Here is a 12,898-nt window from a genome sequence, read left to right as displayed (position 1 = left end):
CCAGATTCTACATTCTAAACCTTTTATTGGTGTGGTATGAATACTCTAGTATTATGCAACTGAGTGAATTAATTAATTGTTTTACGGGCAATATTTATACATTCTGCTAGTGCATTTGCCTCATTTGTATTGAATCCTATTCAGTGTAATTCTTAAAGCCTCTGTGTTACTATGGCTTAGGCAACAGAGAACAAGGGTAACAGGGATGGGCACATGCAGTGGGATACCACAAGTGACACAACATCTTGCTGTGGGGCACAGAGTCCTAAATCCCTTTCTCTGTAATCAAGTCCCTCTTACAGACTCATGTCTAGATTCAAGAAATTATCTCGCTGATTAAGGCCAGGTTTTTATGCAAATATACAATCTGGATCTGTCCGGTTGCCATGTGACCACTCTTATTTGTATGCTGTCCCTCTTCCCCCCTGCTACTGTTTCTTTCTGGGGCAGGGAGGGAGGGGAACCTTATAATGAGCATTTTACTTTCATAGCAATGAATAACTAGCAAAGGTGACTTCTTAAGATGTATCCGGTTCTAGGATGGCACAGTGCATTGGACTCTAAAGGGTGCTGTTCATTTTGGTGGCTTTGTTATGCTTGAATAGCAAAGTCATTGTCATCTGTACACTGAACTTTTGCTATAATACACTATGTGCATCTGATTGTAAACATTGGCTACAATTAGTTTTGCTTTTGTTCTTATTACAGTGGATCGTTGGTTCTGTTTGAATCAATGCCTTACTGCTTTTAATTAGGCTATCAATCTCAGTTAAGTCACATGCTGAACTCAGATTAATTGTGGTTAATGGCCGTTTTAATTGCACTATTAAAAGAATATTAGTTGAAATGTATTAAATATTTTCAAATATATTAATTTTCAGTTGTATGTCCTTTGGAATGATGATTGAAGCATGAAGGGACACAAATGTTTAGTGCATCTGGTGCACAAATATCTTGCAGTGCCAGCTACAACAGTGCCATGTGACTGCCTATTCTTACTTTCAGGTGACATTATGAACAAGAAGCTGGCAGTGTTATCTCTGGCAAATGTAAAGAAACTTGGTTTTCTGAGCTATTGGAGTTGCAGGTTCTCAGGTTTTACATTGTTTTATTCTTGTGCATAAGTCTACATTTGTAAGTTGAGTTTTCATGATAGAGATTGCACTACAGGTTGAACCTCTCTAGTCCAGCACTCTTGGGATCTGACCGGTGCCAAACTAGAGAATTTGCTGAACCACAGAAGGTCAAATATTGCCTAGCGGGCATCACCAACACTTTCACTGCTTACTGGCTTTTAGAAGACATTTAGGGATAAATTGGAGCTAAATAACAGCACAAAACACTAATGGTATGTCTACACTACAAAGTTAATTCGAAATAACAGTAGTTATTTCGAATTAACTTTAATAGCCGCCTACACAGCCAAACCGCTATTTTGAAATAAATTTGAAATAGTGGAACACTTATTTTGAATTTGGTAAACCTCATTCTCTGAGGAATAACACCAAATTCAAAATAGCTAATTCAAAATAAGTGCTGTGTAGACAGTTATTTCAAATTAGGGGGCCTCCAGCCCTTCCCAGGGAGCCCTAGTGGCCATTCTGGGCACAATCAGGAAAACTCATCTGCTCCCCCCCAGTCCCAGAGCCCTTAAAGGGGCAGACTCTGGCCACAGTGCCTGTGCCAGTTGCAAGCCTGCCAGCACATAGCCAGCAGACCATGCACCTGGCACAGGATGAGCCAGCAACCCGCTGCCACCCATCCCTCCACTGCTCCCCAGGTCCAGACTGGTGTCCCCCAGGAGCCTGCCTGGTCTAGTGCGGAGATCGTGGACCTCATTGAGATTGGGGGGGAGGCCTCCAATGCCCACAATCTCTGCACTAGGCGCAGGAATGCGGCTGGCTACAGCTGCATGGCTGCCAGCCTGGCCACTAGAGGCCACATGCGCAGCCAGGAGCGGGTGCGGAGCAAAATAGAAGAACTGTGGCAAGCCTATACCGGGGTCTCCCAACCAGGAGCTGACCCGGAGGCCTGCCCGCAGTTCAAGGCCCTGGACTGCATCCCGGGGGGTCAGATGGTCCGTGCCTCCCTGGTTGTCATTGACCCTGGGGCAGAGGGCCCTGCCCCTGACACGGGAAGAAGAGGACGACGGCAGCCAGGAGCCTGCAGGGAGCGTGCCCTGCACCCAGGACTCCTGAGCCAAACCGGAGAGCCCGTCAGCAGCCTCATCCAAGGCTGGGGAGGCCTCCACATGTGAGTGACATCACGGTCCCTTTAGGCGGGGCGGAAGGGGGGGAAGGGGAGCCAAGGGACTGTGTGAGTCAGTTTTGATGACCCTGGAGTAGGTGGCAACCTGTGCATCTGCTGTGCTATCCAGGACATGTGGCCCCAGCTGGGTGCCATGCAGGGGCCCTGGCCTGTTCCCCACACGCATCTATGTGTGAAGACCCCAGGGAGAGAGACTGCACATGTGCCCTGCCTCTGTGTTGAGGGGGGTGTCTGGAGGGAGGGCAATCTCTCCTCCTGCTCCTCCTCCCCCTCCCCCCCCCCACAGAAAATAGGCAGCACAGGGGTTGGGGTGCAGTCCTGGGCCAGCTCACGCTCCTAGGGATAGCAGGACATAATAGTACAGAGACCTGCTGTCCTCGCCTTGCAGTGGGGGGCTGGGTTTCACCCGGTGTGTCTCCAGGGGAGAAATGACCACTTCTCTTGTTTCACCGCAGCACCTGAGAGTGCAGGACGCACCATCCCGCCTGGACCATCCACCCACGCCTGGGCCAGCAGGCGCACCCACAACCAGGAGGAGTTCCAGAGGTAGCAGCTGCGGTTACAGGGACGGCAGGTCCACAACCAGGAGCAGTGGGTGCAAGAAGACCTGTAGCTGCGGCGGGAGAGCTTGTGGGAGCAGGGCCGTGCCTTCCGTGAGGACCTGGTGGACTGATTGCTGCCTCCTGTTGCTCCAGCCCTGCAGCCACCCCAAGTATCGCTCATCCTTCCACCCCTGCTCCCCCTCCTGCTTCTTCTGCCCCTCCCCCCCTGCCTGGGAACACCAAGGCCCCTGCACCTGCAGTACTGCGAGACGGGAGGGCTGGCAAGACCCCCAACCCTGAGCTTCCCCTTCCTCCCCTTGCCTCCACCTTCCAGCTCCCTCCTCTCAGGTTTCCCCCACTCTCCTCTCCTGCCCTCATTCCTCTCCTCCCCCCACCCCAGTTATGTTAAATAAAGAGACTTTTTTGTGGCAACAGGTGTTTTTATTGTATATCAGGAAGGGGGGCTAGGGAGGGGAGAGGGGAAGGAGGTGGGGGTGGAATGTACGGCACAAGGCCCCAGTGGGGCATGCCAGGGGGACTTCAGTCCTCGTCTGCCTGGAAGCTCTCCCTCAGGGCTTCTTGGATGCGGACAGCCCCCTGAAGGGCCTCCCGGCTGGCAGCTATGTGGGGCTGTACATACTGGCCAGCCATGCGGGCAGCCTCTGGCATCCAGGCTGGCAGGAAAGCCTCCCCCTTCCTCTCTCATAAATTGTGGAGCACACAACCCGCTGCCACCATGTGCAGAATATTGTGCTGGGAGAGGTTGAGGTGGGTGAGGAGGCATCTAAATTGTGTTTTCAGTCGGCCCAAGGCCCCCTCAACCACTATGCGGGCCCTTCTGAGCCTGGCATTGAAGGCCTGCCAGGAGTGGTTGAGGTGTCCCGTGTAGGGCTTCATCAGCCAGGGCTGTAAAGGGTAGGCCCCCTACATCCCTTTTATGAAGGGGATGGTTTGATGAGGTAACATGATCTTGGCAATTAATTGACCTTTCACTGTCACTGGTAAATAGGCCAATGGTGGGAAGATACGAGTTGCTATAGAGAACTTTTTTCTGGGTGTCTGGTGTCTGGTTGGTGAGTCTTGCCCATGCTTAGTGTTCAGCTGATCGCCATATTTGGGGTCAGGAAGGAATTTTCCTCCAGGGTAGATTGGCAGAGGCCCTGGAGGTTTTTCGCCTTCCTCTGTAGCATGGGGCATGGGTCACTAGCGGGAAGATTCTGTGCATCTTGGCGTCTTTGAACCATCATTTCAAGGATTTCAATATCTGAGATATAGGTGAGAGGATTATTCTAGGAGGGGGTGGATGAGATTCTGTGGCCTGCATTGTGCAGGGGGTCAGACTAGATGATCAAAATGGTCCCTTCTGACGTTAAAGTCTATGAATCTGAGGCCCCATCCCCCACCAGGCACACTGGCATGTCTATGTCCTCGACCCTGATGTGGTGGTGGGGGAAGAAAGTCCCGGCGTGCAGTCTCCGGCACACGGAGGAGTTGCGGTACACCTGCACATTGTGTGCCTTACCGGACCAGTCCACATTGATGTCTGTGAACTGGCCCCAGTGGGCAGACATGGCCTGTAGGATCACAGAGAAGTACCCCTTCCTGTTGATGTAGAGGGAGGCCTGGTAGTCCAGGGCACGGATGGGGATGTGTATCCCATCGATTGCCCCCTCCCCCACAGTTGGGGAAGCCCAGGGTGCCGAACCGCTGGATGACTGCGTCAGGGTTGGTGAGCCGGATGACTCTGCAGAGCAGCACCCTGTTGATGGCCTTCACCACCTGCAGAGAGACACACAAAACTGAGGGTCACTGGGGTGCCCGGGTGGCTGGGAGTGTTAGTTCCCTGCCACTGCCCAGCGTCCCACTCCCAGGAGCAACCCCTGCTGCAATCCTGGCCACCGTGGGCGGTCTGAAGCACAGCTGGGACAGACCAAACCCTCCTGGAAAGGGCACTTATGCCACCTCCTCCCTGTTTTCCCAGGGGCAGCCCATGTCCTCCTTGCAGCCCCCCCCTCCTGGCCCAGTGCTGGTGAGTGCCGTACCTGCATGAGCACCGCTCCGACAGTGGATCTTCCCACACCGAACTGGTTTCCCACAGATCGGTAACTGTCTGGCGTGGAGAGCTTCCAGAGGGCGATGGCCACCCGCTAGTGGAGAGGAATGGCAGGCCTCATGCGTGTCCCCCATCGCCACAGAGCAGGGGTGAGCCACTCATAGTGCTTGAGGAAGGTGTCCTCCTTCATCCTGAAGTTCTGGGTCCACTGTTGGTCTCCCCAGCGCTACAGGATGATGTGGTCCCACCAGTTGCTGCTGGTGTCCAGATGCCAGATGTGGCAGGACACGCTGGCACAGGGCAGGGGGAGGACCAGGGAGCTGGCCTGCAGCTTAAGGTGCCAGGCAGCCTCCAGCAATTGATGCCAGGCTTGCAGCAAGATGTTCAACATGAGCACCCGAGTGCCCAGGGGTGGCTCTGGCTCCATGGTGCTGAGTACTGTGGGGTCCCAAATGAGAGTGACCAAAGCAGGTGGAGAGGAAAACACTTTGCTGTCCCTCAGCGAGGTAGGCAAGCAAGCAGGAAAGCTGAGAACTGGCTGTCCGGGGGGGGGGGAGGGAGGGTCCCTTTAAGCACGAGCCTTAGATGGCCTCCGACAACAGCCACACATAGCAACTGCTGACCTGATGCCCTGCTGGAAACAGTTTCAGCTGCGATCCAGCATCCAATCAGTGTGGATGTGCTATTTCGAATTAGATTTTGTGTCTAGATGCGTTATTTTGAATTAGCTTAATTCGAATTAACTATTTCGAAATAAGTTAATTTGAAGTAGCGCTGTAATGTAGAAATACCCTGAGACTGGTGGCCGTAAACAAACTTTATATGATCGCAGGAAACTTGGCTATGCCCATAAGTGGACATCCAGCTAACTAAAATTATGCTGGACTAGAGACGTTCAACCTGTACTTGAATTAAGTTGAATTGAAAATACTATTTTACTTTTTACTGTGCAAATATTTATAAGTTAGCACTGTACTCTTTGTAGTCTGTAATTCAAAATCAATATTTGAAAACTGAAAAAATCCAAATGGTATTCTCTTGTTTAAGAGAAGATTACTCACGATTAATTTTAAATTGCTTATCAGCCCTATTGACAGTGTTCAGTGAGTTGTATTATTGATTTTTTGTATTGGTATATGAATTTGTGGCAGGGAGTTGTAAGGTACCACAGACACACAAAGAAGGGGCGTGTGTTCAAATATGTTTGGGAACCACTATTCTAAGGTGTAAGCTTTTCTAGTGGGGATTGTTTCTTTGTGTGTGTGCTTAGCCTCTAATATGCTCTGTTCATTACCAAAAACAGGCTATTAGAAATGTTGAGGGCATGGTATTAGAGAGAGCTTCCAAATTTTGTTTTGTAATTCTTATGAATGAGTTAGTTCTTTCTGACTTTGTCTCTTGTTTTGGACAGGTTTTACTGCTTCTGGGTAAAGTATGCAGACAATAAAGTGTGTAGTTGTTGGAGATGGTGCAGTGGGAAAGACCTGTCTTCTCATCAGCTACACCACAAATGCCTTTCCAGAGGAGTACATACCTACTGTGTTTGACAATTATAGTGCCCAGATGACAGTGGATAGTCGGACTGTTAGCCTAAATCTCTGGGACACTGCAGGCCAGGAGGAATATGACCGTCTGCGTACTCTCTCATATCCTCAAACAAATGTATTTGTTATCTGTTTTTCCATTGGGAGTCCCTCCTCTTATGCAAATGTTCGGCACAAATGGCATCCTGAAGTCTCTCACCACTGTCCTAATGTTCCAATTCTTTTAGTTGGCACCAAAAGCGACTTACGAAGTGATGTGGAAACAGTTAAAAAGCTGAAGGAGCAAAGCTTGGCTCCTACTACTCTACAACAGGGAACTTCACTGGCCAAACAGATTGGAGCAGTAAAATATTTGGAATGCTCAGCTCTGAACCAGGAGGGGGTTCGAGAAGTGTTTGCTGAAGCTGTGCGAGCAGTTTTGTACCCAGTGACAAAGAAGAACACAAAAAGGTGTGTCCTGTTGTAGTTTCCATAGATGATGGATGTTTGCAGTGAAAGAGAGACTGACAGGGATCTTGGCCGGCTCCTTTCCTTTTAAATCGAAGACTTGCATCTTGCACTAATAGCTCTAAACAGAAGAGGTTCATGCAAAGTGTATTCTTGCACTTTGGTAACTGCTTCAAGGAAACGGAGACAAACCAGTTCATTCCAGCCTAGTGAGAGAGCGATCAGCTATTTACCTGGCTTCTAAAGTACCAGTCTCCAACATCTCCAGGATTCACTTGGCTTCCATTCTGTTGTACAGAGGAGGAAGATGAGGGGACTTCTTCAAAGCCAAACTTTTCCTTTACTAGACAAACTTCAATTATTGGCCTTGCTGAAAGAGACAGAGATTGATAACTTTGCTTTAAATGTATTTCTGCTTCTTCTGGTCCTTACTGACTAATCAACTTGGTCTTCCAGAAGAGAGTCTGGCTTTCTAACTATTGCCTTAATTTGACAACGTGAAATTTGAAATCTGTTTGTCTAAATTTTTAAAAATGCCTTCCACATTGATGTGAAACTTGCTTTATATTGAAAAGTATGATTACTTGTATAATGAAAACCATTCATGTTTAGTGCAGTCACAGTGGTTCAAAGATAAGGAACTCCTGAAATTGTTTCTTAAATATTAAGCTCAGAAGCTGGCACCTCCTGCTATGGTGAATTCTAGATGACAGTAACTCAAATGATTGTGGCTGTTTAGGAGCAGAGGTCAGATGGTACCAAAAGGCGGGTCTGCAATAGTTCTCTTAGCTGCATTACAGTTTCTCCTCTGAAGAGGAGGCATTTTTAAATTGAGTTTAGTTACTGTTCTCTCTTCAAACTGCTCTGAGGTAATTGGGATGACATTCTCAAAGCAGTTTTCCTAGTATGACATGAATACAGGTAAATCTCCCTACCTATAGAAGGAATTCCAGAAAGTTTGGGAAGAGGCTGTTGCTTTTGAAGGATTAGTTCTCTTTTCCTACATAATTGGCCCCTGCATCATTGCATGAGACTTCATGGCAGATTATGTCTTAGAATTTGGTACGTCCTAGTATGTGGACCTTGGAACCATGTTTAACTGTGGTTCCACTTAAAATGTTTTTAATGGTTGGCCTAGGCAAGAGCATTTAAAAAATCTCCTCCCCAGACTAGCTGGACATACCTTATTATAAACTACTTTAGCTGAAGCTCTGTTTAAACACTTGAGTAACTGTTTCTACCCAATTGTGAATGGTTACTGGCTTTTATCTTTAGAATTCTATATGTACCCACCACACCTAGGGTGAGCAAAAAAAGCAGCAGTGTGAAACCTCCAAAGACTAGCCCCTGCAACTTGCTGATCTGAAATTGATGTGCCATGTAAGAGATTCAATATTAATGTAAGGATGCTGGGACTGGGTTTTGTGTACTGAAATTAATAGTCCCATTCCTTGCTTGGGAGACGTTGACTGTATTTGGGAACAGCCTATGCTAGTGGTTCAGATCTCAATTTCTTACAAGCATCTTACCTTTGCAAAAATGTGTTAGGGCTGCATTGGATGGAAGGAACCTTCTTTTTTTCATCATTGCGGCAAGATGCTTGCAGGTTGGTATCTGTAGGGCTATTAGGATTCAGATAAATGTTTAATTAGCCTTACCTTATGTGGTACTGACATTTCCTATCTGTGCCCTAATTTTCCTCCAGAGGATGTGCCTTTCTCTCTGGCTGATGTACTGATAACTTAGGTTAACTACAGTTCCATTATAACAGATGGCCTATATTATTTGACCAAATTACAAGCCACTGTTGACTCAAGTGTCAGCATGACTAGCTAATGGAACAATGTAGTGTATTGATCATGGTTCAAGTAAAAACCAAAATAACCATATGCTATGATGTTTCAGAAGCCTGGCGATACTGTCTTCTACATACCACTCTTTTTGTTCTTCACAAAGTGCTATGGACTAGAACCATTTGGAGAGCTCTTTACTGTCTTCACAGTACCTCATTAACAGAGACTGATTTCAAGGTGATATTTCTGTGTATTTTCTGCTAAGAGGAACAGGTAATCATGCTGTTCTGATGGTTCTTACTCTAGGGCTTGATCTCTGCAGGAATAAGTTTCAGGAGTGTGCAGATATAAACCTTTTTCTTTATTACAGTAATTGATATGTTAATCTCTAAATGATCATCTCTAAATTTGAGATGTTGCAAATTTCTGTTGTTAATCTATTTCAGTGTAAACTCTAGTGCAGAGTTTAGGTTCCTTTTTTTGCCTTGATTTTGTCCATTCTCAAGTTATAAGTGGAGACTTGACTTAGCTCCCTGATCATATGGTTGGATTTATTTCCAAATAAGATCAGAACATTCCAGCATTGAGGAGAACAGTTGAAACAATAGTATAAAAGTTTTATATTCAAGTGGATGGGAATGCAGATAGCTTGTGACAATTTAGTCTCTTCTGTACTATTCAGGTTTTTTATTCTTCTAGCAGACTAATCATTTAGTTTGTTTTGTCTTTGAGAGAGTTCACTTATTTCCATCCTTCCTCCCAGTTGATTTGAACAGTTCAGGTGCACGCTGTCCAAAGAGTGCTCTGAGGTAGCCTTTTTTAGATGTGTACTTTTAGCACTCAAATGCCCTGTTCAATATACAAGGGCAGCTATTGATATGGAATTTAAACTGAAGGGCCTCAGTGCTCTGCTTCTGAGTGCCAAATTTGTGACCTGTATAATTCTTGGGTCTCCTTTCTCTAAGCAAAGGAGTTCTGAGTGAGTTAAAGTGGGAGGATAAGGAGAACTCTTTTAGAAGGCCCTAAAATCTGATTAAAATATGGTACTGAAACATACACTGGCAACTTGATTTTATACTTAAATGGAATTTGTATGCAACTAACGATTTAAAATGATTTTTTAAATTATACAGAATTAAATGGTAATAAAGCTTTCTTGATTTATTCTCTCATTTCATTTTCATATCACAATTGTTCTTAATCTTGTCTGGAAACCCTGAAATACAGCAAAACAAATTTTGAAAAAGTTAAGATTCTTAATTGTTCAGTCTAGTGTGGGTGATTGTAAACTCTGAATCTGATGTCTATTTACCTTACTACAAAGATGCAAGATAACTTCCATTAAAACCCTATTTACATATGTTAATAACTATGACAGATGGGGCTGCTAGCACTCCCTATTGAGGTTGACCATTCGCAGTTGGTTGTAGCCTTGCCAAACTGTAACCATTTTGGGTGACATTTTGCATGCCAGGTTTCTGCCTCAGGAGGATTAAAAAAAAAAGTAGCCAAAACTGTTCAGCTGTTTTGAGAATGAGGCTGGAGTGGGGGTGTTGTGATGGTTTGCTTACATGAAAATATTCTGATGACCAGTGTCCCTGGGCTTTGGACCAGAGACTTGAGATTTGGCAAAGAGTGGATTTTGTGTCAATGTGCCCTTTGCCATTTTTGTGCAAATTGGCTTTTTTGGCCAAATTAGAAGTCTTTGAAAAATTGCAGTTTGCATATCTTCAGTCCAGAACTGATTTTTGTAGTTAAAATCTCTGAAGGTGCTGTCCTGACTGGGCATGTGGTATCCCGTCTCAGCTGCTGTGGCTGACCAGATTGTGCATGCCTGCAGTCTTAAAGGGCAGCCCTTACAGTAGGACTGGGCAAAATACAGCTTGTGGGCTGAATCCAGCCCACCAAACCCCCTGATCCGGCCCACAGAGGCAGTGGGGAGCCCCAGGTAGGCTCCCCTGCTTACCCTGCAGCCCCAAGTGCTGTGTAGAAAAAGCAGCTGCTGGGCTTCCTTTCTGTTTCAAAACTGGAGGGCGGGAGGAAGTTTCAGGAGCTGCTCCGCCCCCAGCACAATCCCATTGGCTGGTTTCTGGTCAGAAACTGGCCAAAGGGAGCTGCTTCTTGGCATAATAGGCAGCCAAGAAGAACCACACCCCTTCTCCTTGGCTCAGTTATTCACTGAAGCAGATGGCCAGGCAAGCTGGCTGGGAAATGTTTTAAGTTCTGCAAGGAGGCAGGCTGGTTTGCGTGCTGGTTGGTAAGTCTCCTGGCCACAACCATTCTCTGGCACCCCAGTCCCTCCCTGTCCCAACCCTCTCCCCCCCCGCACTCAACATACCCAAACCCTCTGTCCCCCTCTTGTGCCCAGACCTCCTCCCAAATCTGGCACCCCAATCTCCTGCATCAGATCACAATCCCCTTCTACCATAGGTCACATCCCAATCCCCTGCCCTAGGTCACAATCGCCTGCTTCATCCCAACTCCGTCCCAGACTCCAGTCTCCCTCCTGCACCTTAATCCTACACTCTTCCATGATATTAATGGAGGTGGTGCAAAGTCCAGGATGGAATTGGGTGTAGAAGGGAACTTAGGGTAAGGGATTGGGGTGCAAGAGTAGGTCTGGGGTCTGGGAGGCAATTTAGGTGAAGGCAGGGGGTAGTGACCTGAGGCAAGGGATGAAGTGCAGGATCTGGGAGGGAGTATGAGTGCAGCCCCATTGGGTTGTACCTAGCAGCCCAGCTGCGGGGAGCCCAGCTGTCAGCCTTCCACTGGGACTCTGGTCCTGGAACATCCCTGGTCCTGCAGGGAGTCCCAGTTAACAGAGGTTCTTCGAGAGATGTCCCTGGGGTGCTACATAGTAGGTGTAGATGTGTCCCAGTGCCGATTTTTGATAGCAGTGCATTGGGGCTGTGCATTGCGCATGTGCGGCCACCCTCCCTTCAGTTCCTTTCTACCGTCCCTGGCTTCAGACGGACCTCCGCAGTGCTCCTCGTTCCTCAGCTGTTCTGAAGAGAATTTAGTTAGTTCTTTCCAAGTTCTTTTTCCTTGTAATTACTAGTGTTAGTGTTTTTTGTTTTTAAAAATCTCCACTTGCGTCAGCAGGCTCCCTTGGTCAAGGGACAACATTGCCGTGGCATGGGCTCACCCGGCTTTAAACACTGTGCAGACTGCAATCATGCTATGCCAGCCTCCGACGGCCACAAGAAGTGTGTTAAATGCCTCGGACACTCACATCAGGACTGCCCTCACTGCACCAAACTTAAAGCGCGCACACGGAGAGATCGAGAGAGAGAGAGAGAGAACTCTGCTTGAAAATGATCCTAATGGACAAGGGCACCCTTCCTCAGACCCTGGCTCCGGGCAGACCTCCATAGCCAAAAGGGATAAACCCCCTAAGTTCCCAAAGAAACGGGCCACGCTCACCTAACCGCCACTCAGTTGAGACGCAGTTGGGTAACTCTGACAAGCGGCACCTCAGAACCTATGACCGACAAGGTACCTCAGGCGAGCCTCATGTCCATCAGAAAAGTGCTGCACAGGGCGCCCAACCTTAGACGACTGGCCATACATACAGTGCCTGCTTCAACTAGCTCGGTACCGACAACCACTACGCTGCATATGGCGGTGCCTCAAGTGCTTGCTACAGCACCGCAGCAGTTGGCAGGGCAGATCATGGCACCCCCCTCCCACCCACGTTGCCGATAGCAACTACCTATGCTGCATGCTCTGCTCCTCTGGCACTGCAATCACTGTCGTCCTCTACAGCAGCACAACTCTCCGTACCACACACTCCTACCATTAGTTACAGGGAACACAGAGACCTGGTGATCTCCTCTACCCTATACTCTCCATTTCTGTGTGATGACAAACAACCTCACTTACCACTACCTAATTACACAGACTCACTCTCTCCCCTATCAATTGAAGGGGATGACGACGTAGCGGGTTCTTTCACCGCAGCTATTTCCACACACAGCGGCGTCTGGAATGTCATTTTGTTCCATCCAGCTTGACTTTACCAGAGCACCCATGACTCCTGGGGCACCATACCCATGGATGCCACCACCAATGCCTTATCCTCCCCAGTGGCAATTGTAGAACCAGTGGGCTCAACACAAGAAAAGATTGCATAAAACCAAACACATGACAAAAGCTCTCTCTCCCCTCACCCAATCACCTCAAATGGCTTTGAGGAAAGATGATACTGAAGAACACTCCCCGAATTCAACTTCTGGGGTATTATTAGGTACA

At 47.7% G+C, this 12,898-nt stretch overlaps 1 protein-coding gene across 28 annotated transcripts in view; it reads left to right on the top strand.

Moving 5' to 3' along the window:
- The window catches only part of LOC102456623 (rho-related GTP-binding protein RhoG-like), a 36,827-nt gene extending 27,008 nt beyond the window's left edge, over positions 1-9,819 (top strand). For 17 of the 28 annotated variants that reach the window (XM_089781732.1, XM_089781733.1, XM_089781739.1 and 14 more), the window contains 2 exons: positions 1,006-1,095; positions 6,275-9,819. In XM_089781732.1, coding sequence (XP_089637858.1) covers positions 6,298-6,873 — 576 coding nt within the window. In that variant the 5' untranslated portion in view covers positions 1,006-1,095; positions 6,275-6,297 and the 3' untranslated portion in view covers positions 6,874-9,819. The remainder of the gene's footprint in view (positions 1-1,005; positions 1,096-6,274) is intronic. The other 11 variants (XM_089781752.1, XM_089781754.1, XM_089781750.1 and 8 more) reach the window with 2 other exon arrangements.
- Positions 9,820-12,898: the final 3,079 nt, after the last annotated feature.

Source organism: Pelodiscus sinensis, chromosome 13 (assembly GCF_052426305.1).
Source record: "Pelodiscus sinensis isolate ZL-2025 chromosome 13, ASM5242630v1, whole genome shotgun sequence".
NCBI lineage: Eukaryota > Metazoa > Chordata > Testudines > Trionychidae > Pelodiscus > Pelodiscus sinensis.
Note: the sequence above shows the minus strand (reverse complement) of the source record. Positions and strands in the feature narration are given on the sequence as shown.